The 21,001-nt window shown below is 46.6% G+C and overlaps 2 protein-coding genes across 10 annotated transcripts in view; one reads left to right on the forward strand and one right to left on the reverse strand.

The window, feature by feature from the left end:
* The window catches only part of filip1l (filamin A interacting protein 1-like), a 57,960-nt gene extending 43,543 nt beyond the window's left edge, over window positions 1-14,417 (forward strand). Inside the window, exons 1-3 of one of the 2 annotated variants that reach the window (XM_010742595.3) lie at window positions 3,087-3,360; window positions 6,894-9,726; window positions 13,866-14,417. In XM_010742595.3, coding sequence (XP_010740897.2) covers window positions 7,009-9,726; window positions 13,866-14,057 — 2,910 coding nt within the window. In that variant the 5' untranslated portion in view covers window positions 3,087-3,360; window positions 6,894-7,008 and the 3' untranslated portion in view covers window positions 14,058-14,417. Of the gene's footprint in view, window positions 1-3,086; window positions 3,361-6,893; window positions 9,727-13,865 lie in introns of those variants that run through there. The other variant, XM_010742596.3, reaches the window with a different exon arrangement.
* The window catches only part of ect2l (epithelial cell transforming 2 like), a 194,377-nt gene that overhangs the window by 49,955 nt on the left and 123,421 nt on the right, over window positions 1-21,001 (reverse strand). For 5 of the 8 annotated variants that reach the window (XR_003464293.1, XM_019273226.2, XM_019273225.2 and 2 more), the window contains exons 2-21: window positions 20,183-20,295; window positions 19,942-20,104; window positions 19,611-19,866; window positions 19,340-19,544; window positions 19,112-19,244; window positions 18,863-19,028; window positions 18,419-18,547; window positions 18,244-18,336; window positions 17,698-17,904; window positions 17,523-17,626; window positions 17,293-17,448; window positions 17,128-17,214; window positions 16,760-16,869; window positions 16,489-16,636; window positions 16,322-16,395; window positions 16,082-16,238; window positions 15,926-15,991; window positions 15,762-15,850; window positions 15,502-15,674; window positions 15,268-15,421 (exon numbers count right to left, since the gene is read on the reverse strand). Coding sequence is in view for 7 of the 8 variants with exons in the window: in XM_019273226.2 (XP_019128771.2) it covers window positions 15,288-15,421; window positions 15,502-15,674; window positions 15,762-15,850; window positions 15,926-15,991; window positions 16,082-16,238; window positions 16,322-16,395; window positions 16,489-16,636; window positions 16,760-16,869; window positions 17,128-17,214; window positions 17,293-17,448; window positions 17,523-17,626; window positions 17,698-17,904; window positions 18,244-18,336; window positions 18,419-18,547; window positions 18,863-19,028; window positions 19,112-19,244; window positions 19,340-19,544; window positions 19,611-19,866; window positions 19,942-20,104; window positions 20,183-20,295 (2,763 nt within the window). In the remaining variant the exon portion in view is untranslated. Of the gene's footprint in view, window positions 1-14,466; window positions 15,422-15,501; window positions 15,675-15,761; window positions 15,851-15,925; window positions 15,992-16,081; window positions 16,239-16,321; window positions 16,396-16,488; window positions 16,637-16,759; window positions 16,870-17,127; window positions 17,215-17,292; window positions 17,449-17,522; window positions 17,627-17,697; window positions 17,905-18,243; window positions 18,337-18,418; window positions 18,548-18,862; window positions 19,029-19,111; window positions 19,245-19,339; window positions 19,545-19,610; window positions 19,867-19,941; window positions 20,105-20,182; window positions 20,296-21,001 lie in introns of those variants that run through there. The other 3 variants (XM_027291856.1, XM_019273224.2, XM_027291852.1) reach the window with 2 other exon arrangements.

The raw sequence follows: 21,001 nt of genomic DNA on the forward strand, positions 1-21,001 counted from the left end.
TGCCTCGAGATTTTAACAACTGCCTTGCCGAACCGCACACGTTGCTCATACAAACCAAATCCCGAAACCTCGACATTCCTCTGTGTATTGTCAGCGCTACAGTCATGCCATCGAGGTTACATAACACATCTTCATCTCCCCCACTATTTGTCATTTGGCACAGGCTTGTCACAGCAAACTTGTTTGTGTGGCCTGATCTCGTGTTTGATCCCCGACATCTGTTTCATGTGTACAGTACTCGTGGGCCCCGAATATGTCCAGATCCAGAAATAGAATCTAAATTTGGATGACCGAACTGTTTGTTCCAAGAACAAACAGTTTGTTGCAAGGAAATGGGCGAGAATACAAAACTAAAATACATCATAGTTTAGAGTTTGAGCTCGACGGCTAGTTGTTGATTGTGAACATTGTGAAATGTTTTAAATTGCCTGAAATCAATCTTGCTTTAGCCCAAGTGTGCACAACTAAGCCCCAACTCCCATGGCCCTGTGGCAAATTACTGAAGAGCTACTTTAAAGAGACGTTTCTCTCAGCTGTCTTGTTGTAAGACGTTCAAGTGGACACAGGAATTGGTTCCTTTAAGAAAGAGTCGAGAGTTCAACCTCCGCAGGGAGCTCAGCCATGTCATTCTGGTTGAGCTCCCAACTCCTCCAGCCTCTGATCCCCTGGCCTTTAGCTGTCAACAGCAGATGTGACAATTACCATACGGCGCTTAAAGAAAAGTCTGCCCCCATCACAGTGCTCGGTGTATTAAATAACAAGTTTAAGACTTGCAGTATTCTCCAAACAAAATCAAATTTGGTGTGTTTGCATAGGCGACATGTCAAGTTCTTGACCAAAAAGAAATACTATCTTTGGCTTCTATTGGCGCCGTGTGCACAAGATTGGTCATCCAAACCTTTTCACACAGCCTCATTCATTATCCTCCAACAAAAGTCTCCTCCAATTGGTCAGAAACGGCGTGAAACTGCCACATGTTTTCAGTTTTACCTCTTTTAAGGAATTTTCGAGTCGTGTCTGCTGGCTCACGGAAAGCTGCTCCATCTGTCACCAGACGAACAGACTTTAAGTCACAGTGTGTATGCTGGCATTTGTTGTATTCGTCAGCATTTTGAGAACACCTAATTAAATTTTGCTTGGAGCACACTGTTGGCCAGAGATTGAAGATTTCTGTTTTACATTTCTGGACTCAGAAGTTGGTGAAGATGGTTAGTAGATGTTTGTGGACTTAAAGTTAAATCAATCTGAACATACCAGCCTGGACTTCCTATCATTAGTCTATCATATTCTATCATTAGTTTGATGTGTAATTACATCCTTTAAAGCTAAATTAATGACAGCACAAAGGGTACAAACCAGGGGCTTGTAATTATGCCGTTTGTTGGCAAACACTCAGTCCAGCAGAAGGGTCATGAAGTCAGGTTGGATGACGTGCCTTGATTGATCACTATTAATCTGCGTCACTGCATCGGTCAGACACGTACGCTGTGTTTGTATTTATATATAAAATCCAGCCTGGTGCAGCTTTAAATTAATGCCAGCAAATCTCTCCGTCCTTGAGCTCGGCTGGCAAAGCTCCGAACTTTTAGTAACTGTGACCTCAGCCATTGTGAAGGCATGACATATTTTATTTATTGGGCAGGAGACAGGAAGAGTCTTGCCCTTGTCATTTGCTCGCACGGCTGGAATCGGTTATAACTGCCTCAAAGCGCACGGCGACAGAACACACTTTGTGTTTTCACAGACCGATACGTACATGTGAGTAATTTGTTGCTGTCTCATTGCGTTTCATGCACGGTCGCCTTGAGGTCCGGCTGTTCGTGCACCGTGTTCGTCTGGAAGTATGTCACCACTTGAGTTTCTCTAAATGTTTTCTGCACCACGCAGCCTCATTGTTTGCACAAACAGGGCAGCAACAATAGAGACACTGACAGCTAAGCAATAACCTCCCGCTAGAAATATCTCAGAGATTTGCTCCCCATCGCACGACAATAGATGACGCACACTGTTGAGACTCTCGAAAGGTGGATTCAGTCACCGTGTAGCCTGAGAAATGTGTGAGTTAAGTCAGAGTTATCTGATAATGGAAGTTAAGACTGAGGTATTGTGAAGTGAACAATGCGCCACTGATAAAGAGCAATGTGTGCCTGTCGAAGCTGTGATTACACCGCTGCGTGAAAATCCTTTTTGTTTGCGGAGCCATTAGCTTAAAGCTGCTTTTACACCCACAGGTAAGATGTTTAACTACCCAACCCTCGCTTCAGATATTCTCACAGCGTTTGCCACATACAACATAACAACACAAGTGCTGCGACTCTGAGTAATTTGTACCAGTTTTTCCACTAAATGTTCAGTTGTTTGACCATTTAAGTGACATTTCTTTAAAGTTTAAGATTTAATTCAAACAAAAAGTCTGGTTGCTCAAACGAACAATCTGTAACAGCACCTACCTGTCAATTTAAAGCGCCCACGCTCTTAATCCTGCATAACTTTAAGCCTTAATATAATGTGAACAGGTGAGTTGTATATAAATTCACCCTCAGTACAGTTGTCATGAACGGGGAAATTAGCTACAGAGACCAAAACTGTTTTTTGTACCAGGCTGTAAACATGTTTATTTCTGCTGTGAAACATGGGGACTTATGGAGACTGACTCACTTCTGGAGCCAGCCTCAAGTGGACGTCAGAGGAACTGCAGCCAGCATGATTTCAATCATGAACGTTGCTGCTAACTAACCGTCGTGTGTCAGAGGATCTCTTCGGTGTGGGCCGTGAATGTTTCGCCGCACATGTCAAAGATATGTGTGTTACACGTCTTGTCTTGTTCTTCAGCATCCGTCTCGATTACAAATCTTCATCCAAGAAACTCTTATTAACTCTGCAAGCCGATTCCCTTCTCCTCCCTCCTCGGACGAATAAATGACAAACGCTGAAGAGAGCCAGGAGGAAATACTGTAACTCGAACTCCCTTGTCTCTCCTCACCTACTGCCCTGCCTCCGGAGCAGTGACAGATATTTCACACATTACATACGTCAAGAAAAAAAAACCTTTCCCTGCTCGCTGCCACATCCTTTAAACACTCAGACATGTACACACCGCTCGGTCACACACACACGAGCAAGCACACCCCCTTCTTGCGAGCCTCTGCAATGCAAAGCTCCATATAAGGACATGTTGATGATGTAATGGTCCATAGGCAGGGAGCACATCCCTTATTGTTTGGTCTGACTGCAGGAATGCCCACATTACAGCTACTCAGAGAGTGAGACACACACAGAGAGAGGACGAGCTGATGGTCGGGTGTTGTACGGGAAGATAATGAGCTTATGGCAGTGAAGCCGGGGAAGCCTTTGGCACAGGTAGGCACGCTGAACATTACTACTTCAAACTTTAAAAACTTTTAAACAGACAGCTGTCGGACTTGATTGGCTCGGAGACGTGCAGATGTTCAGGGCAGCATCATTTCATGGTGCTCTTGTGTCTTTGTGAGACTCTGATTAGTCTGAGAGGTTTTTAAAACAGGAGTTATACGAGGTTTCAAAAAGGAGCTCGAGCTGTTTGACAAAATTCAAAGTTCAAGCCTTAAATTCTTTTTAAAAATGTATTAAATTATATATAAACTGTGGTGGGAAATCAGCTTAATTTAACTTTTAAACTTTTCTAAGGATGTTTTAATTCATTACTCAGAGCACGACTCGTCTAACATGCCGAGGAGTCGGACTGTGATCTGCCGTTGCCAAACTTCATTAAATATTTGAACCGTTTCAGACTCGGTCTTTGTCGGGTGGAAAGCTGTGCTGGGCATGTCACATGATTTACTGACAAGATAACATAATTGCGTGCATGAGATGCCGAAAATGAAGCGCATACTTTGAGAGAGCAGAGCAGAAGGATGAGTTTCACATACTTTGATTTATTCTCTTGTGATCACTGCTAACATGAATGTTTATTAGGGGTCAGCTCAAGAATTTACATAATGTGTATTCAGCGTTTACTCATAAAGACTCTTTTAAACTTATCACCACCACGAGGAAGCTAATAAATATCAGAGCTACATATTTTACACATGCTGATTTCTCTCTGGGGGCATATCACTTCGCCTGCGTGGACTTTAATGACAGTCCGTGCACCGCATCAATCAGACTCAGGCCCACCGTCCACGAGGTGAAGCGGAGGCGAGATATATGTCGGTCTGTACACACATGACCTAATCGCTTGTGGTCGAGGAAGCGGCATTGACATATGGAACATGTAACACGGCTTTAAGCAGCGGCTGAGCCACAGTTTCTCTCTGTAAAGCAGGAATGCCGCGCTGGTGTGACTCCCTGAATGTGTAACAAAGCCAGCAAGTTGCACCCCAACTCATCAAATGACTCCTACGACCCGTGGCGGTGGTCATGCGTCCGTCGTTTTCAGGGGAGATCTGGCGCCTGTTGCAGAGGTTGCACAGGCTGCAGAGTGGGTGGTAAGGTGTCTTGTAATGTTGATAGCCATGAAACTTGTTATGTCATCAGCTTTATGTGCAATTTATCCCCCTGGAATAATGTCCTTTCAAGCTGTGCGGATGTCTGCATGAAAGGGGGCTGCTCTCTAACGACGGCGGAGATAAAACACAAATGTTATACAGATCAGTGATGTTTATGCGTATGGCTTCTCGAAAAGCTGGTCAGTCGAGCTACCGCTACTTGTTAAAGTGCGGTTGGCCTCCAGCATTAGATAAGTGTCACTGAAGGTCACTTCATCTACAGCTAAATTACCGTCTAACAACAAAAATGCTCTCAGATGTGGCTCTGCTGGTCTGCGTGTGTGTCCAGTGAACAAAAAGTTCAGAAACAACGTGTACCACAGGGTGCACTGGGAATACAGCCCCATAAAGGGCTACAAGTGATTTCACTGGTGTGTGAGGCAAGCTGTGTATTTTGGGGATGGGAGCCGTGCAGTTTCCTCTCAGAGGATTTGCCTTTATTAGTGCCCTTGCGTGCAGGATTAATAAACCAGTTCAGGACTTGGAAATATTTCAGCGATAGGCAGAGTTTCCAGTCCGACTTGGGAACAAAGTGCATTTCTCTTTCTATTTCGGCCGATGACATCACAAGAAAAACAGCGAGGGACTGAGATAAGCGCTTGAATAAACAGCGATTAGAGCGGCAGAGACGTCTGCTTGTTTTAGAGGAGTTTCACTGTTTGATGCAATTTTTCAACACATGCGAGTTTTCTTGATAAAGTGGACACTCTTATCCAGAGTCCTTGAAAAAAAAAAAAAAAGAATAAATAAAAAGCACGGCATGATGATTAACATTTTATCAACGCGGTCAGGCTGCCAGAATATAACAAGGGCAAACTTAAAGTCAACAAAGCAGACCTTAAAATAAAAAACAGATCAGAGTCAGTGACACAGTGTGAAGCACAAGCATTAAGAAGCAGAAATAAAAGTACTTATTAAGCAGATCTAGCAGCTTTATAAACAGCCGGTTAGTCGTGTTTATAGTAATAATAATCATCATTTCCTAGCTGATTATAGATCGTATTAATAGCTCGACACAGGATGTGTCATTTTGTCCCAAACTCCTCTGATTACACCCTCGATGAGCGGAACAGTTCACACATGAAGCCCGACTATATAACTTATATATGTGCGCCCGCTCGACCCGCTCCCACCCTTTAAGCAGCTACTGAAAGAAAGAAATGACATTACACTCACACTGCTGAGAAGTGACCCGCCCTACCACACTTACATCATGGCCCACAACCCGAGTGTACATGTGGAATTAGTGATCCCTGAGTGTGTGTGTGTGTGTGTGAGGGGGTTTCTGTATAAACTCTGTGGGACTGTAATTGCCTTTGGAAGAAGGGGGAATTCCTTTAAATGTATAAGAACGAGAGAAAAAATGGGGAGGTGGTAGTTTTGGTAGAAGGGGGCGAAGGAGGGGCTGGTAGTCGAGGAACCCCTTAATTAAAGGATTGTTCCATGCCAGTGGGCCATCTGTGTGGAAATGCCTGGCAGCTGCACACACAGCAGTCATAACATACCTTCCCCATGGGGCTGTAGGCACTTTGGCCCGGTGATGTATGCATGTGCCAGATGCACTGACCTCGGCCGCGCACTGCACTCACCGCGACCAGAGGCGCACATGTGCAATGTACCTGACATCATTCGAGCGCCTCGTCTGGGGGCTTTGCACATAGGAAGATGAGAAATTAGATTTTTATGGAAATAAATGATTTAAAAAGAGCCTGAAATTAATATTTTGTGTCCCTCCCTCCACGTGGAGGGTCCTTTATTTATATTTTAGTCTTTATCCAGCATCCACTGAGCTCCTTCTACAGTTTGTGTTTGATGAAAGCGTCGACATCCTGGACAGAAAACAGCCTTTTAACAGCGTCGCTCATCTTATCTGATGAGATCATTCTCGGAGGTCAACACCAACATTTGGCTGCCTGTCAAGTCTTTTTTCCCCCATTACTTCCCACAGGACTTAACGGGCCATATGGTACACTCTCAAACTCGATGGAAACTTTCTGAAATTCACCGATTGTTAAACTCAAGGTCCAATATTTACAGCAGTAACTCAGGTTTCCAAACCATAGGAGAATTAGCTGGCAACGAGGGAATAACAAAAAAAAACCCACAGGTATTTCAGACTACCAACCTGAGAGAGTTAAAGTAATGTTTTTTATGATGTGTTAAATTTTCCATGACATTAAAACTTTAGTCCGCCTCAGAAATGCAGGGAAAATAACAGTGTTTATGACGTGTCAGTGCTCGGAGAAGTGGGCCCAATGGGTAAAGACAGTGGGGGTGTAGACTTTCTATAGCACCTTTCATATATAACATAACATTTCCATGTTTCTTTTGACACCAAAGTTCATGTTTGTTTTGCTTTTTTTACAGGTTGAAGTTGCTAATTGATCAAGAAAAGGCCTACCAGGAGAGAAAGGACGAAGAGAACAACAAAAAAGTCACAAGCCTGAAAGAGGAGCTGACGAAACTCAAGTCGTTTGCGTTGATGGTCGTGGATGAACAGCAGCGTCTCACCGAGCAGCTGAAACAACAAACAGCTAAGATCCAAGAACTCAGTGCCAGCGCTTCACAAGCCCAGGAGGAGCTGAGCTCAGCTAATGCCCGTCTGCAGGAAGAGGAGCAAAAGGTCTTTCGCTTGGAGGCTGAGCTGCGTGACCAAACCGGTCGATACCATCAGGAGCAAGACGCCATGACTGCCAAACTGACCAGCGAGGATGCCCAAAACAGGCAGCTGCGCCAGAAGCTGTCAGCCCTCAGCAGACAGCTCGATGAGCTGGAGGAGACCAACAAGACCCTGCGGAGAGCCGAGGAGGAGCTGCAGGAGCTGAGAGACAAAATTAGCCGCGGTGAGTGTGGAAACTCTAGCCTCATGTCTGAGCTTGAAGAGTTACGGAAAAGGGTACTTGAAATGGAGGGAAAGGACGAAGAGTTGATCAGGATGGAGGACCACTGCAGGGACCTCAATAAGAAACTGGAGAAAGAGGCCAATCAGAGCCGGAGCCTGAAGGCCGAAGTCGATAAACTGAACCACAGGATTATGGATTTGGAGAAATTAGAGGATGCGTTCAGCAAGAGCAAACAAGAATGTGGCTCGCTCAAAAATAACCTGGAGAAGGAGAGGACGGTGTCAAAGGTTCTGACCAGTGAGCTGGAGGTCTTGAAGGTCAGGGTCAAAGAACTGGAGGCTGCTGAGAGCCAACTGGGGAAGACAGAGTTGACACTGAAGGAAGATCTAACCAAGCTAAAGACTCTGACAGTCATGCTGGTGGATGAGAGGAAAGCAATGGCGGAGAAGCTAAAGCAAATGGAGAACAAGGTCCAGAACAGCACTGGCAAGCTTCAGGCTGAGCAGGACAAAGTCACATCAGTCACAGAGAAGCTAATTGAGGAGAGCAAGAAAGCACTGAGGTCAAAGGCCGAGCTGGAGGAGAAAATGTGCAATGCTACGAAGGAAAGGGATGACCTGAAGGCCAAGCTGAGGGACGAGGAGGAACGGAGCAACGATTTGGAGTCTAAGATCAACATGATGAAGAAAAGGTTGCAATCTCTAGAGACCATAGAAAGAGAACACCTGAGGAGCAAGGCCAAAGAGGAGCACATTACAGCACCCATCGCTAACCGCTTCCAACAAGAGGACAACAAAGTCAAGGATCTGACGCAGGAGGTGGAGCGCCTCAGACGCAAATTAAAGGACATGAAGGTGGTGGAAGGTGAGCCCCTGAAAACAGAGGAGTTTGAATCACTGGAGAAAAGATTCAACAATGAACAAGAGAAAGCTAAAGCCTTGATGGAGGAGCTGGAAATATCCAGAAAGGAACTTTCCAAGTACCAGCTGGCTGAAAAGAAAGAGTGCAACCAGGAGCATGTTCTTTATAAACGCCTGAAGGAGGAGGAGGCAAAGTCTAGTCATCTGACCAGAGAGGTGGCAGCTCTGAAAGAAAAGATCCATGAATACATGGGAACAGAGGAGTCCATCTGCCGTGTGAAAACTGACCACTCTACACTGCAAAGAAAGCTGACCCAGCAGGAGGTCAGAAACAAAGAGCTGGCCCGAGAAATGGAGACACTCACCAGAGAGCTTGAGAGATACAGACGCTTTAGCAAAAGTCTTCGCCCTGGCATGAACGGACGGCGCTTTTCAGACCTTCATGTTTCCACCAAGGAGGTTCAGACAGAGCCGCTTGACCTCATGTCTCCAAACTGTAAGACGATGGCGCCGCTGGAACGCGCCGTGGTGAACGGGAAGCTGTACGACGAGAGCGAGCCTGAAGATAACGCAAATTACAGCAACGAGCTTCAGCTCACCAAATGCAGCCCCTCGCTCATCAATAACGTGAACAATCTGAACAACATGAGGAGAGCGCGAGTGCCGTTCCTTAAAAACAAAGACACCCCTCATCAGGTGAACGGTAAAGTGCAAGCACGGCAGAACGGCAACCACGTTCAGCCCGGAGATGTTGTGTTGACCCACAGTCCAGGGCAGCCTCTGCATATTAAAGTGACTCCTGACCACGGACATAACACAGCAACGCTAGAGATCACCAGCCCGACCACAGAAAACACCCAGTCATTCACAAGCACTGCCGTCATACCCACAAGCGGGGGTCCACCCAAACAGAGAATTACCATCATCCAGAACGCTTCAATATCCCCGACTGCAAAATCCATTTCCCCAACGACAAAATCCAAAGGTTCCCCGATATCTGATGAGCCGTGTTCACCGGACAGAGCCCTGTCACCTTTCACTATGGCCACATACTCGAGAGCAATGACTCCTGACTCTTGTGGCTCTGTAACACCAGACAGAGCCATGTCCCCTATACAAATTGTGTCCGTCACGACAGGGACCCCTGACCGCTCCCTCTCCACGGAGCCGGTGGAGATCGTCGGAGGGCACGCCGTCTTCCGCGTGACCCCGGAAAGGCAAACCAACTGGCAGGTCCAGAGGTCTAACAGCTCTGGGCCCAACGTCATCACCACAGAGGACAACAAAATCCACATTCACTTAGGGAGCCCCTTCATTCAGAGCATCAGCACTCCGACGCAAACGCTGAGTCCGTGCCACACGCCTGGACTCCAGGAGCAAAGGACGCAGGTGCTTGCAAACTGCAGCACTCCCACTGCCAAAGGCAACAGCAAAATCACAAGTAGCATCATGATTAAGCCCACCTCCACCCCAATCCAAAGGCCATCACAGATTACAGTAAGTAATGCCTATGACTGACCCGATAACCCCCAAAAACCCTCCATCCCATCCCGCCCATGAGATCCAGTCCAACCATAGACCCTTACACCCCAACTCTATACCCTGATACATTTGTTTTACTTGATTTATGAGTTTGAACCGGGGTTTGAATGTTTTCCTTTTTCATTTTGGTTTGCTTGGTTTTGTGTGATTAAGTTGAAACAATTGTTTGCCTGCATGAGAAAACAATACCAATTTGAAAAGCACTAGAACTTTTGATTTAATTTGACATAACACCAGGTTTTTGTTTTTTTAACTTATGTGCACTTACTGTATTGTACTCAGTGGCTCAATTTGCCATGTAGTCGAGACTATTCACACTGATGTATCATACCAGTTTTTATACTTCATATTCCACATACTGCATTATGATTTAAGTTGTTTGGTTTTCTGAGAATTAAAGTGTGCAAAAAGAAGTGTTATGTTTTATAGTCTGTCATCCATGCTTGCCAATTTTCATTTATTCACTAAATCCAGCATGTTTTGAATGTGTAAAAAAAATTAAAAAATAATCTGAGGAACATGTGATTAGATTGAAATCAGTTGTTTGAGTTGATTTTTTTTCTTTTTTTTGGTGCATGCACAGTAACTTTTTAACACATGTGTTTGTTACACAGTGTGTAAGATAGGATAATTAACTCTGAACATGAAGACTGTCAACACTTTTGTTAGACCTAATTAAATAATACTAAAAAAGTGGAAGAGTTGTCTGAAAAACCTTTGTGCTCGTACAAAAAAAAAACCCTCCTCTCTCACATGTGTTTTGCTCGCTCGAGTTAAAATCATAGGCTGATGTCATAGTTTCTTCTTACATCCAGAGCACAGCAGCAGCCGAGGATGAAAACCAGCGTGATGTGAACCGGGTTCTCTGAAATGATACAACGGAAACTGTTTGAAACCTTTAAACCTCAGAGCGGTGCTGGTGGAGGTGAATCTATTTTAAAAAGTGCAAGACGGAGAATTATAGTTCACGTGTTACTCAAAGATGGTTAGGACAGTGGGGGAGACGCTCAATTATCTTCTTGCTTGAACGGACAGTTTCAAGGGCGTTCACTAGATTAGATCACACGTGTAAGGTTTTCCAAAAAAAGTGATAAAGAACACACTAAATCAGACGAACTGATCTCTCTGGTTCTTAATGTTAAACTAAATTATCAGCAGATGAAGACAGTGGTTATTAAGGCTCATGTCCATCTTGGGTCGACGGCCCTTTGTTGCTCGTTTCTACGACATCACCACAGATTGCACGCCAGGAAAACATTAAAAAGCCCCTTCAGAGAACCCGATACAACGCCTGGGTCTCAGAAACACTAATGTATTTGTTGATAGTTTGAACCTCAGTGGTCTTTTAGCAGAAAGCCTCACGTCGCTTGCCATTCATTGGGTAGTAACCCAAAACGTCTGTTTTATTTTGCTTTCTCCCATGAATCATGTCCTTTTTTTTATAATGAGTCATCAGTGCAACTTACGAATGTTCCTCCGTGTATACGCATTCCTCCGCGTGTGGTTTCGTGTGCCCACAGTGGAAACGTTACCGCGTGCAGTATGTGCGATTCGTTTAAATAAAAATCAAAAAAACTGCGTCGAAGGTCAGGACGACGATGATGAGCGGACGGAGACTGAAAGACAGGAATGAAAAGGATGTGGGAGAGGAAGAGAGAGAGAGGATGCAGTGGGGAGGATGTGGGATCGTTTTATCTGGTGTGCTGCTCGTTAATGTCATGTCTCACAACAAAGCTAAGAGTTTTGTTGCAGTCGTTTTTTGTAAATCTAAATCGAAGTAAGAATATAAATCACGAGGGGAAGTATATTTCAGATAGATGAGCTGGTTTTATGTGCATTTACAAAGACAAAAACAGTTTCTAGTGAAGTATTTGAGGATGACTGTCACCTGAACTCGAGGTGAGACAGATTTGAGATGCAGAGATACACGGCGAGACCTCGCTGTTGCAGGAAAAGTGTCGAACCCGACCCAAACACAACACGAGCAAACACACAAACCAGTGTGACAACGAGGAGACGATTAAATCGAGCATTAAATTGAGAGAATGTGAAGGAGCACAGCTGGAGAAACCGGATCCGGGGCAGTCTGGGTCGGGCGATGATATGATGCAAGGCGCTAAACAAGATGCTATTCATTAGAAAACTACTTGAGAAAGCATCCAGCAGCTGGGATCGCTGTCTGCGACCTCAATTACCCCCTGACTCACTTTAGAATTACTCGACTCATAAACTGTGCTCATCTGGTTCGGCCAAGAGAGACAGATATCCGACTGCTGTCGCTGCCAGACAGATAAAATGAGTGTCAAGTGACGCGCTGGGAGCCAGAGGGCATTTCATTGAGAATCCGTTTCTGTTGGCTGACGACGGCGCTGTTATCACGCCGGACTCACAAATCAGCAGCTTTGTTTTTTAGAGGGGGGGGTTGAATTAAAGCATCAAAAACATCATGACGCCACTTTAAACAATCAGCTACCGACGTGTGCTGCCAAGAGAGGCTGATTACCACGAGGCCTTGCCAGAAACACGAGTTGTGTATCACACCGCAGGCGAGAGCGGATTTCCTCATCAATCCGCTCACCTCGACCTGAAACGCACAACGAAGAAGAAGAAGTGGTGTGAGGGGGGAAGACAAAGGGCTTCATACTGCGTGAGAGTGTGAGAGCTTGTGAAAGCAGCCTCTCTCTCTCACACACCAAAACAAACCTCGTGTTTGGTTGCCGTGGACACAGCCCGCCGTCGGTTATTACAGAGCGCGAAGGCAGAGGAAGTACTTAGTTGAACTCCTGCTGCACTGCTGATATACGAGAGAACAAAGCCGCACATTAAAGAACCTTTTCCATGTAAAATCAACAGCACTCCCATGACATGGAGCCCGTGCAGATTTTCTGGCCCATTAGCTCCGTCCAAGCATAAGCCCTACTTACTCTGAAATTTATACCCCTGTATGAATATTTAAAAGGACGTAGTTCACTGCAGATTTTTGTTAATTCTCAAAAACCTCAAGCCACACATGAACACAAGTCCAAGTGCTTTCTCTGTGTGTGTGTGTGTGTGTGTGCTGCTTTCGGGAATAAAGTCAAGCGGGGTGTGATGAAACTGGTGGAAAAACTGGGAAGTTTCAGATTCACACAAATTTCTGGCTCTGATTAAAACTCGTGTCCAACATTTTAAAAAAGAAGTCTCTGTTTCAAACATCCCGTGAGGGACGCGGGGCTAAAAATGCTGCAGTGAGATTAATTCAAACGGATCTTTGGAGGTGGTAAGCACTTTTTGTAAAGTGAAATTAGACGAGTCAAGCTGTGATCGAAGACAATGGCTCCTCTCTCCATTCGTGTGAGACACTCAGATTCTTAAATGTGAATATAAACACAAGAGATATGAATGAAGCTTTGCTGAGGAAACACTACAAGCATTCAGGTCATGCATGGTCTGCACACACACACACACGTAACGTAAACACACTGATTGAACAGCGATGGCACAGCGAGCAGAGCAGTGAGTTGTTTAGGTGTCGGAGAAACGTGATGTTTCCCGTGATACTTCCTTTTTAGTTGTTTGCAGACTGGACGGTGCTGCTGTGAAAGCCAAACACCGGTCTCTAAGCAACAAACTCACACTGTTTTTATTAATGCGGTGAAGTGGGGGAATATTGGGGGGACGAGGTTTTTCCATCATCCAATAAAAAAGACTGCGATTGATGATTGTTTTCATCATGCATTGATGTTGGTGAATCATTTGGGTTCTAAACATCTAAATAGTTTTGTTTTGATCAGCTGACCTTCACTCAGGTTTGGGGAACGTTGGATAAAATCACAGTCAGAGCGACTGAACAACAGGATGTAATCACATAACTGCAGGACTAAGCTGTGGAGGTGAGGAAACAGTTGTTTCAGGGACAAAGTGCTGCAGTCAGATATAAAATATGATTTGATATCATCTAGTGGTCGTCATCAGTATTGCGTCAGATCTGGGCTGAGCATACAAAGCTTCCTGCCCATGTCCTGCACTGTAAGTCTGCGTACCTTCAAAGTCTTCAAACCGACAGTCTAAACACTCCTTGTCAGACTTCATCGTTTGTCTCTTTACCCACACAGATACCTCTAGAAGCATTCCGGCGACCAGGACCGACGAGGATCCCCAAACCGAAAGGCTACAGCTCCCAGAAGGGGACGGCGGTGGCGGCGTCCACCGTGGGACTGCAGAACAAGTCGAGCCATCAGGCCACGGGGAAAGATCAGCAGCCCAACAACAACAACAACCCACATCTAGTGAACCGCAGACTGTGACGGCTCGTCTCTTTCAACCTTTTGCTCAGAAGGTTTTATTTGTCTTCTATCAGCTCGTCGTACATCCTCACGGTTACTTCAGATATTAGATGTAATATAAGTAAAGCTCAGTCTCGTACTTCACACACACTGTATGACGTGTAAATAAAGAAAAACACATTTCATGTGATCATCCTAACACTAGAATATTAAACATGAAAGAAAGTGAATGTTTTGGATATTTTTTAAAAACAAAGTGGCAATAATGTACATAAGTGTAAAAGTGACGTGTTGTAACGAAGCTCCTTGATAGTGATGATCTTTAAAATGTGACGTGTTATTTTTGGTTATCAATAAAGACTTTTTATACCTGGAACAACAGAAATGTCTGATCTGATTAGACAGAAATAAACAGCGTTTGAACATGAAGCTTTATTGACACTGAAATACATTAAAGTTACAAGAGATCTGATAATCTGGACGTTTCACTTCTCATTCAAGAGGCTTCTTCATCTCAACAACGACAACCCACGGCTCGTGATATCTTTGAAACGAAGGCACAAGACTGGACACGGCAGTCTTTTAGTGACAGTGCTGTTCGTGTTTTGGACAAGTGGTTTGAAAGAGGAGTGAGGAAGACGACGTAAAAGTAGAGAAAGCATCCCTCAGACATCACTTATCCTCCGCCTGCAATGACCTGCTTTGAGGAGACTGAACAGCAAGTGGCCTCTCAACGACGAGCACTAACAGACCACGTAAACTGTGTCTACGATCTGTCTTGGATGAGAGGTCCAGTCCCGCGATTAACTCTTCTTGAAGTGAGATGACCTGGACGACTGAGAAGTCCACAAAAGAGGAATGCATGTCGTGAAGCTCGGATCGGAGCTACTTCACACCAAAACACAAAGACACGACACGGACCGCTTTCTAACATCCACTGCGTTTGACACGTCAACATATTGGGACATAAAAACAGCCATAAAAAGTTTATAAAAGCTGTAACCAAACCGCCACAGCAGTTTTTTTTTTTTTAACTTGCAGCAGATGTGCAGCGACAGAGTGCAGATGTGACTTTTTCAACAGAACGTTGTCTGTCAAAATATGTACGTTTGCATCTGAAGTATCAGGAGGTTTTGACGATTTATAGAAACATCAAGATCCTCGTTAAAGGTCGTATGAAATGTTTTTGAGCTGGACGTGAGACCGTGTTCTGTCTAAACAGTGTTCAAACCTCCTCTTGTCTTGCCGCCGTCACTCGTGTCCTCTCAGAGCAGAGGTGATTGCTGAACGCAGCACAGACAGGAAGTGCTCTCTCTCCTCGCCTCTCTCTGTGGCACAAACCCACGAACGGCACGGACCCTCCAGGACGAAAGCGTGACTCACGTCTGCAGAGACAAACACATTCCAGTAACCATCACCGGTGATATTCAGCACGCGACGCCTTCTTCACGTGTTAGAAACTCACAGCGCGAGTGCGTGATCTCTCTCACGGTCAGGCTGGCGAGAGCCACGGAGGCCACGAAGGTGTGCGCGCTCTGGTGAGCCAGCGTGAAAGGTGTGTGTTGCACTGTTCGCCGCGTCAGCACCAAAGCGTCGTTGAAGAGGAAGAAGCTCACGTCAGACACCTGCTCGTAGGTCCTAGAGAAGAAGAAAAGATCATCAAACGCTCTGAACGCAAGAGGAGGAGCAGGAGGAGCAGGAGCAGGAGGAGGAGGAGAGTGTTACCTGAACGAGTCTGGAATCTGCTCGTCGGGGCTCCGGAGCAAAGCAGCGTCCTGAGTTATGATCAGCTGCCTGTTTGATTCACTGAGACGCTGCACACACAGAAAACACACATTCATATTAAAACACTTCAGCGAGTACGTCTGTGTGTGTGTTCGTGTTCTTACCGGACATCCTTGGATCATCTGCTGCGTCTCCTCCAGCGCGCCGTCTCTCTCCGAGCTGCGTTTTAACTACAAACACAAAGAAAAACATCCGTGTCTCATTTATGTGACTGAACAGATTTTAAAAACCAGACTCGTTGCTCGGCGTGGCCGCTGCACCTTCTGTATGAACGCTATGAATCGCAGCAGGGTGTTGAGGGCGGAGGACAGGTGTGTGTGGTCCGGGTGACCGGGCTGTGTGTGCACGGAGAGAGCTTGAAGCAGAGTCACGTACTCCTGGATTCTCCACACCGGACACAGCAGCAGCTCCTGAAGGCTTCACACACACACACACACACACACGTTTTGTGCAGATGATCGTCACGGAAACAGATTTAAATGAGTGTGTGTGTGTGTTACCTCAGCATGTGTGTTGCAAGCGTTCTGTCTGCTCTCTTCAGGAAAGCCCGAAATGCAGGTTTCGCCTCCCTGCACTGACACACACACACACACACACTTTGTTCATACATCATGTAACTGCACACACCAGCTGACTCGTGCACGGCGCACACGTCGTCTGACTTCACCTTGTCGATGGTGCAGAGGGCGGTGGTGTAGTTGTTCAGGTAGTTGGTGTAGACTCGGAGTTTTGAACACAGCTTTACAAACACGTCTCCGACACACTGCTCTGCATCCCACTGCTGCAGCCGGGCCTGTAAATCTACCTGAAACACCCTGACACACACACACACACACACACACACACACACACACACACCCGTCATGCCTGCACAGACAGTGGAGACCAGAGCAAACACACGCCAGGCAGGAAACAGGTCATGTTGGAAGTGTGTGTACCTGTTGAGCTCCAGTATGTGCATGACGGGACTGAGGACGATGTGGATGTCGGCGTGGCTGAGGATGGCTCTGTTGGAGTTCAGCGCTGCTGTGAGCGGCTCCTGGTAAACCTTCACGAAGAACAGATGTTAGATGGTGTCTCTGCACATCTAATTTCTCCTCCTCAAATCAGACGGATAAAAACGTGGGGAAGAAGTAGGCCATGCAGCTGCAGAGCTGTGATTAATCTAATCTGTAACACACCTGGATTATAAAAGGTTTTACATGAAGTCCCCACGGTTTGATCGGCTGTTTTCTGGACAGCATCACTGAAATACTTCTCACTCACGTCAAACGATGAACTCTGAACGCGTCACTACATCGTGTACCTTCAGCACGGCGCCCAGCCTCCCCACGTAAACACACTCGCTGTGGTGCAGCTCTCTGGCGACGGCGCCTCTCCAATCTAAAACTTCCTGAAGAAAAAAGAAAAGAGAGCTGTAAAGATGACGTGCGCGCTGTCGAGCAACTCTGAATGCACAAAGCACACACACCTGTGGCAGGTCAGGTATCCGGCTGAGGCGTTTCTGTGAGTTATGTGCTGCTACAGACAGATCTCCTCCTTTGTTCTTCCACTGTCCCTCTCCACCTCCTCCCTTCTCCTCGCTCCATCTTGTCAGGAAGACGGCAAGAAACTCCAGAGGTCTGGTCTGAAGAGGAACATGACGAGGTTTGATGCGGTTCGTTTTTTAACGAGTATAAACTCCTTCACAGTGATTCCCACCTCGTCCTGTCGTGTGAGAGCAGTCAGTCCCTCCGTCAGAGCCTCCTTTAGATCTTCGGACACACAAAGCTCCTCGAGGCAGACGTTCTCCCACAGACAGTGACCTGTAAACGTATCCACACGTTCTTCAAGCTGCCAAATATGCAGGGACATCATGTGTGTGTGTGACACCCACCCAGAGCTCGGCCTCTGGCCTGGAGGCTCACCCGCTGTAGCTGCGCCCCCAGGCGGCCCCTCATCTCCCGCAGAGCCTCCTCCATCCACTGAGCCTGAGTGCACCAGCCCCGCAGGACGCTCTCACACATGAACCGCAGCGCCGGAGCTGCTGGCTGCTGGTCCGAGAGGCCGGAGCACACGGCGCCGCCAGACCACTCGCTCAGGACTGGGAGGGTGGAGATAGTGTTAGTAATGATTGTTTTTATCTTATTTTGACACATTCTTGATAATAATTACAGCATTTCCTGTGGCTCCTTCACAATAAAAGCCATCTCCTGTTTTACGAGTTGAAGCAGCAGCAGGAAGTGCTGACATGTAGGTTACATGCATCTTGAAGCTTTTTGGAGCCAGCACGGGATGGCAGACCGCGCCACTCACAATGAAAACTGCTATATTAGAATATAAACAGAACAAAAGCTGGTTCAACACTCTCCTCTCTCAGTGTATTCCTCAGCTAACAAACATGTTTCAGTTCAAGTTTCTCAGCTGAGTCAGGCTGACTCACTGTTCTGGAAACTTCCGGTGGCGAGACCCGTCGGCGCTCGAACCTCCAGTCCAGTCAGAGTAGAGAGAGTCTGGACCAGAGCCACTCCTGATGCTGGGACACACGAAGAAATTCAGATTCCAGAGTAATGTGTGTGTTTGTGTGTGTGTGTGTTTCCACATCTGTGTCCACCTACCAGATGCAGCCAGCGGGGAGAACATGTCAATCCCTCCTCCGTCTTCAGCCGGTGCCACCCAGCCGCTCAGTTTTTCCCAGAAGTCTCTGTGGTCGGGGGTCAGCAGAGTCCTCTCTGACAGGAAACTACCTGAAGGGTTCAAGCTTTCAGACACAGAGCACCTCCGCTCCAACACCACCAACAACAACCGGCCGTACTAAATCTGACTTAACTGACTAAACTTCTGGAGTGTGGTGGGTCGTACATTATGTGAAATTAATCTAAAATTTATGACGGTTTGTCTCTGCCAAACAAAAGGTGCTATACAAGCTAAACAAGGAGTCGTTAAATGGTTTGAGCAGATGTGCTTCACGGTATCCTGAGAGATAAACTAGCGAGTTGGACTGGAAGTACCCCTGCTAGAGTTTCCAACACATTAAGACAGACAGGATTATTAATTCTCACTGTGAAGCAGTTGGATCTCATCCGTTCCTCCTGGAGCAACTAGGCCCAGCCTCTGAACTCTCTGCCCAGAAATAGCCCTCTCCGCTTGGGTTAACAGAGCCGAGAGAGTCCCTCTGTGGTCGTACAGAACCACAATGACTCCTGCTTTCACACCGCACAGCAACAGCTAGGAAGAGAACGAGCAGACGGGGAGAAATATTATACGTTCATCCTCCCGCTGTGACTCTTTACACTCAGTTTTTCTTTCACCTCATAGGCAGGAATCCTGTCGGAGATCAGCAGTAAGAGGGCAGGAGAGGGCCGATGGATGGGAGGGGCTGTGTGTGGCGGTGCGGGTCTGTAGGTGAAGGAGGACAACGCTCCGCTGGCTTTCAGCCGCTCACTGCCGGAGAAGACGGAGGTGAAGTTAGTGTAACAAAGCCTCTCATGTCCAGCAGCCACGGCAATGTGATCAGAAAGTTACTGCGTCATTCTCACCTTCTCGGACTGGAGGTCTGGACTCTATCCGAGCTCGGGGCTGCAGTCCTGGGGCTGTCCAGGCTGAGAGAGAGGCTGGAGGACGCGGCAGTCCTTGGAGGCCAGGACAGAGAGGGAGAAGAGCTGAACGTCAGTCCAGAGCCGGGCCTCCCTGTCTGGGTACTTCCACCTCCGCCCCAGGCTCTCCTGGTTCTTATAGACGTTCCTGTGAATTTCACAGATATCAGCACTGATCTGTATTTTTTATTTGATTATTCTCTTTCACACTCACTCTTCTCCTCCTGTAGCTTGTCTCTGATCATCTGCCTGACCCTCCTCTCCTTCCTCCTCTCTTCCTCCTCCTCCGTCGCCCCTGTGCTCGGCCGGTTGAGGGTCCCGTACTGCTCGGCCGCCTCCCGTGGAGTGAGCAAGTCCAGCGTGGAGACGCAGGAGACGTAGTGGTTCTTCCACGCTCCGTATTCTTTCTCTACGGGAGTGTACGGGAGGAACCAGCCTCTCCTGATGCACCGGCCGGCCCAGAGACAGTCCTGAGAGACAGGGAAGAAAGATCTGAACAATGAGCCTGTGAGGAAACTCAAATCTCTCTCAGCTGGGCGACTCACCTGCTCCGTGAGGACCCTCCAGTGCCAGCTGACCTGGGAGGCCGAGCAGAGGTCACGAGGGGACAGAAACGACATCACGTACAGGGACAGGAACCGAGGCAGGACCGAGGTGAAGTCCACTTGAGTCACAGGAAGCGTCTCGATCAGCAGATCCCGACAGTACCTGTTCAGACCGTCAGACACCGTGAGACTTAAAAACTACCATCACCTGATCGTCACGGCACAGACAGGTAGAACTTACCTGAGCTGGGGTTTGGTGCAGCGTGTGAGCAGAGAGTACAACAGGTGCTTCCTCTGTCGGTCAGTCCACAGGTCAAACCAGTGGAGCACGAGGTTCATCCTCTCCTCAAAGAGCTGATAATTAATAAAAAAGAACAAGCGATGAAGACGGATGGTGTGATAACGGCGGTCCATCGATGAAAGAATGAATTTATTTTACTGCATGCAGTAGAATTTCATGAGGATTTAAAGTTTGGACAGGTGAAGTTATCATCATCCATAAATAGATTTTTAATGAACGGTAAACCACTAATGTTACCTCTCTGCATAAAACACCTCGTGTCGTTTTATTTCTTAATTATTATAAATTACAGCAGATGTTGGATGCTGCTTCTGACAGGCATGAATCACGTCTCTTCGTTTCACACCTCGTCTCTGTAACAACCTCAGTGCCGTGGAGCGTCACCGGAGCCGGGGCCGTTTCTAGCTGTTTGGGGGCCCCTGTTTTGTACACTGAACAAAAATATAAACTTTTGTTTTTGCTCCCATTTTTCATGAGCTGAACTCAAATATCTGAAACATTTTCTATCAACACAAAATAACCATTTCTCTCCAATATTATATTATAAATCTGTGACAGTGAGAGAGAATCCATCCCACCTCACAGGTGTGGCTGATCCAGATGCTGATTAGACAGTAGAGTATTGCACAGGTGTGCTTTAGGCTGTGCAGTAATCAAGTGTTGTGTTTATATTTTTGTTCAGTGTAAGAGGAAAACAACAGATTTAAAACAGTAAAAAAAAAAAAAATAACTTTTCCAAAATATAACATGAGGCTGAAC

This window comes from Larimichthys crocea, chromosome XIX (assembly GCF_000972845.2).
Source record: "Larimichthys crocea isolate SSNF chromosome XIX, L_crocea_2.0, whole genome shotgun sequence".
In the NCBI taxonomy this organism is placed as follows: Eukaryota; Metazoa; Chordata; class Actinopteri; family Sciaenidae; genus Larimichthys; species Larimichthys crocea.